We start from the raw sequence: 5000 nt of genomic DNA on the forward strand, positions 1-5000 counted from the left end.
CAACAGAAACACATTTCTTATTCCTCTGCTCTGATGCATCAATTGACGCAGCTAGCTGCTGCAGAGATGCAGCTAGTTGCACAGCTAGCTGCATCCACCTACTGGCGGCTCCATTGGGTTAGCAGCTAGCTACGCCTCAAGACAGCTAGCTACACAGCTAGCTAGCTACACAGCTAGCTAGCTACACAGCTAGCTAGCTACACAGCTAGCTAGCTACACCTCGAGACAGCTAGCTACACAGCTAGCTAGGGAGCTAGCTACAGGCGGTGTTTGTGTTGTTTAATAGCTGTCACGGGCGTTTGCGAGTTCTTTTGGCTGGAGTTTCCTTCTTCTAAACCCTAAACCCTAAACCCTAAACCCTAAACCCTAAACCCTAAACCCTGAGCCCCTAAACCGCACAGCGCTACATTATATTTATTATTTATGTAATCAAACACAAACAAAAACCTAAGTAATAATACGTTTATGAATATAAATATAAATATAAACAAGACAGAATTACAAATAGGATTAAACAGCAAAGGGATAAACCCTCTTATTTATTTCTGTCTGCAAACAAAAACAAGAAAAGGAGAACGAAGTTTGTTAACAATAAACAAAACCGAAAAAAGAAGCTTATGTCGATAAGATAATAATATTAGTAAATAGAATAATATTAAATAATATAATAATATAAATTTATATAATAATATTAATTAATATAATAATATTAATAAATATTTTTTATAATAATAGTAATGTATATAGTAGCATTAAGATATTAATAATAATAATATTAATAAAAATATGAAGGCGGAGGTTAAACAAAACAAAGTTTAGAGAAAGAAATATGAAATATAATAAAAAGAGAGAAGAAAATAAATAGACAAAAACACAAAATAAATAAATAAAACAAAAAAATAAATAAACATAAATACGATTTAAATAAAACAATAAAAATATAAATAAAAAGAAAAAAAAATTGAGTAATTAAAACACAAAATTAATACATCAAACAAAAACAAATAAATATTTTTTTTTGTGTATAAACGGCAAATTTATTTCTTTTTTAATTTAAAGACTAAAATAACATTCAATTATATTTATATTTTATTCTTTTTTTAAATTTAAACACAAAAATATTTAGTTATATTTATCTTTTATCTATTTTATTCTTCTTAAAAATTAAACATAAAAAACATTTAATTATATTTATTTTTATTTATTTTATTCTTTTTTCTACATTTTTTCTTCATTACCTTTATAAGCGCTTTTCTATAGGGGGGCCCCCGGGGCCCCCGGGGGCCCCCCTATAGAGAAGGTTGTTGTCGATATTTTTTGTTGTTTTGTTTGAATATTCATTTAAAATTAGAATATTATTTTATTGATAATAATAAAAAAGAATTATATTTTTATTTTTTTTGTTTTATTTCGTCTTCTACGCAGTTAAAGAACCGCTGAGCCTCGCGCCCAGTGGTGGTGAGGTGGGGGTTTAGGGTTTAGGGTTTAGGGTTTAGGGTTTATGTCTGCAATCCGTCTTTATGAAATTCTTTTTTTTGTTATTTTTCTCAAGATTGTTTAATATAATTTTGTTTTACATGTTTTATTTTAGGCGCCGCCCACACCTGGGAGCTCTTCTTTTTGTATTATATTTCTTAGCCTTCTTGAGTTAATTGCTGCAGCTAATTTATTATCGATGAATTCCGGGGCGCTGGCTGCTGCTGCTGCTGCTGCGCTCCGTCGCCAGACCAGCAGCAGCAGCAGCAGCAGCAACAGCAGCAGCAGCAGCAGCAACAGGAACGACTCTAATACCAACGGCTTTTCTCCCCCGTCTGTCTCTTCAGCTGCTGCAGCTTCAGACCACCCACAGGCGCCTACAGCTACCTCTGCAGCAGCAGCAGCAGCAGGAGCAGCAGCAGGGCGTGCATGCAGTGCTAGAACGCCTATCTGTGTGTCAACATCTCCTTGTATAAGGACAGCCTCACATGAAAGCAGCAGCAAAATAAAGATAGAAGATAATATATTAGGCGTTAATGTCTGCTTTCCTTACACTCTTTATCCTTCACAGAGACAGCTTATCAAAGTTGTGCTGCAGTCGTGCTTAAACGGAGAGCATGCACTATTAGAAAGCCCCACAGGGACGGGCAAGACCCTTTGTTTGCTTTCTGCTGCTCTCGCAGTCCAGCAGCAGCAGCAGCTGCTGCTGCAGCAGCAGCTCCTGCTGCGAAAAAACAACAATCAAACTGCCGCAGCTATAGCTGCTCGTAGACACCTCCAGCAGCACCAACACCAGCAGCAGCAGCAGCAGCATCTGCTGCTGCAGCAGCAGCATGTCCCTGTTGTTAACAAAATAATTTATGCTTCGCGCACACATGGCCAGCTGCAGCACGTAATGCAGGAATTAAGAAAAACCCCTTATGCTGCTTCTTGGGCTAATAACCCTTTCCTGCAGCAGCTGCAGCAGCAGCAGCAGCAACTGCAGCAACTCAAACTGCAGCAGCAACATAAAACAGATACGAAAAAGACATCTCAAGTTGTGGGGTGGAGTGCGCTCGCTCCGCCTTCTGCTTCTGCTGCTGCTGCTGCTGCTGCAGGACCAGCAGCTAGTACGGCCCCAGCAGCAGCAGCAGCAGTAAAAGGTGCAGCAGCACAAGTGAAGTCTGAAGCAGCACCATCAGCAGCAGCAGCAGCACCAGGAGCACAAGTGAAGTCTGAACTAGCAGCAGGCGCAGCAGCAGCAGGAGGCTCTTCTCCTTCTCCCACCCCACCCTCCGCAGCAGCCGCAGCAGCAGCAGCAGCAGCAACAGCAGCAGCAGCAGCAGCAGCAGGTCGTAGTAGCGGCATCCGCGCGTGTGTATTGGCTTCTCGCGATTATTTGTGTGTAAATTCATCGCTCAAAAATATCAAAGGCGGAGCCCTCGTGAGAGCATGCAAACAAAAAATAAAAACACAGGTCGCCAGACACTCCTTGCTGCTGCTGCTGCTGCTGATGCTGCAGCAGCTGCTGCTGATGCTGATGATGCTGATGTTGCTGCTGATGCTGCTGATGCTGATGATGCTGCTGGCGCTGCTGCTGCTGATGTTGCTGCTGATGCTGCTGGCGCTGCTGCTGCTGATGCTGCTGCTGCTGCTGCTACTGTATTTTTTGTCTGTTTTTTTGTTTTTATTTTAATATTTTGTTTATTTTCATAATTTGTTTATCTTTACGATGTTTGCTTGCATAATATTTATTATCTATTATTATTTATTATTTATTATTTATTATTTATTATTTATTATTTATTATTTTTATTCTTAGTTGTTTGTTATTTATTTGTTAAATTCATTTATTAATTTGTTTATTTAAATATATTTATTTATTTAGATATATTTATTTATCTAGGTATATGTACTTATGATAATATATATATATATATTTATATTTATTTGTTTACTTAAATATATTTGTTTTAATCTTCAGACTTGCCCTTCCTACTCCGGCTATTTATATGCATTAATGAACATAACATTTATTTATTTATTTATTTATTTATTTATTTATTTATTTATTTATATTTGTTTTAATCTCAGACGTGCCCTTACTACTCGGGTTATTTGCGTCTCAAAGATTTTCTGTCTGCTAATTTATTTTCGACTGAAGGCGGCGGCCTCGACATCGAAGAACTCAAAACCCTCGCAACCTCCGTAAACCCTAAACCCTAAACCCTAAACCCTAAACCCTAAACCCTAACAAACCCTAAACCCTAACAAACCCTAGGGTTTTGGGTTTTGTGTATAGGCGGCTTGAGCCTAAACGCTAAAGCCGCCTATACACTAAACCCTAAACCATAGAACCTAAACCCTAACAAACCCTAAACCCTAAACCCTAAACCCTAACAAACCCTAAACCCTAAACCCTAACAAACCCTAAACCCTAAACCCTAAACCCTAAGCACTAAACCCTAAATAGTAAACGCTAAACCGTAACGCTAAACCCTAAACGCTAAAGCCTAAACAGTAGACCCTAAACCCTAAACCCTAAGCTCTAAACCCTAAGAAAACCTAAACCCTAAACACTAACAAACCCTAAAAACTAAACCCTAAACCCCTAAGCGCCTAACTTTCTTTATTATCAGATTTGTTTTTATTGTTATGATTATTTATTTACGCGATTTGTTTATTGAATTAAAATTTATTTATTATGAAGTTATTAAATTATTTAAACTGTACAATTATGTATATAATATAATAAATATAATATAATAAATACGATGTGATATAATATAATATACTATAATATAATATAATATAATATAATACAATATAATGTATAGTATAATATATACTATAATAAAACAAATATAATATCTATATATATATATATGTATATTTATATATATAAATATATTTATATTCATATATCTATATATTTATATATTTATATATTTATATATTTATATATTTATATATTTATATATTTATATATTTATATTTGTGTTTATATAATTATATAATTATATAATTATATATTTATATAATTATATATTTATATTGATATATTGATATATTTATAAATTAATTATTTGCAGGGCTGCGACATATTCTGCCCATTTTATTTTACGCGGGAGTCGCAGCACCGCTGCGAAGTAATTTTGACGCCGTATAATTATTTGCTGTCTTCAAACAAAAACAACAAAATCTTATCTTCAGATCTTCTCTGCAATTCAATTGTCTTAGTTGATGAGGCTCACAACATTGAACAGGTATTTTAAACAGAAAACAAAGTTTAAAAAAATTATATTTACTTTTCTTTACCTACTTTCTACCTACTAGGGTTTAGGGTTTAGGGTTTAGGGTTTAGGGTTTAGGGTTTAGGGTCTAGGGTTTAGGGTTTAGGGTCTAGGGTTTAGGGTTTATGGTTTAGGGCTTAGGGTCTAGTGTTTAGGGTTTAGGGTTTAGGGTTTAGGGTTTGTGGGGTGTATGTACAGGTTGCTGAGGACGCCTGGTCGTTTACTCTGCGCCAAGTGGATGTGGGGAGGGCA

General features: G+C 35.8%; 1 protein-coding gene across 1 annotated transcript in view; it reads left to right on the plus strand.

Moving 5' to 3' along the window:
• Nucleotides 1-1675: 1675 nt before the first annotated feature.
• The window catches only part of EAH_00056820 (DNA repair helicase, putative), a gene marked incomplete at both ends in the record, with an annotated part of 7449 nt that continues 4124 nt past the window's right edge, over nucleotides 1676-5000 (plus strand). The window contains 4 exons of the mRNA XM_013393780.1: nucleotides 1676-2899; nucleotides 3550-3663; nucleotides 4548-4721; nucleotides 4947-5000. The exon at nucleotides 4947-5000 is cut by the window's right edge and continues 168 nt beyond it. Of these exons, the coding sequence (XP_013249234.1) occupies nucleotides 1676-2899; nucleotides 3550-3663; nucleotides 4548-4721; nucleotides 4947-5000 (1566 nt within the window). The remainder of the gene's footprint in view (nucleotides 2900-3549; nucleotides 3664-4547; nucleotides 4722-4946) is intronic.

Source organism: Eimeria acervulina, genomic scaffold, assembly GCF_000499425.1.
Source record: "Eimeria acervulina Houghton genomic scaffold, Eah_scaff1191, whole genome shotgun sequence".
NCBI classification, from domain to species: domain Eukaryota; phylum Apicomplexa; class Conoidasida; order Eucoccidiorida; family Eimeriidae; genus Eimeria; species Eimeria acervulina.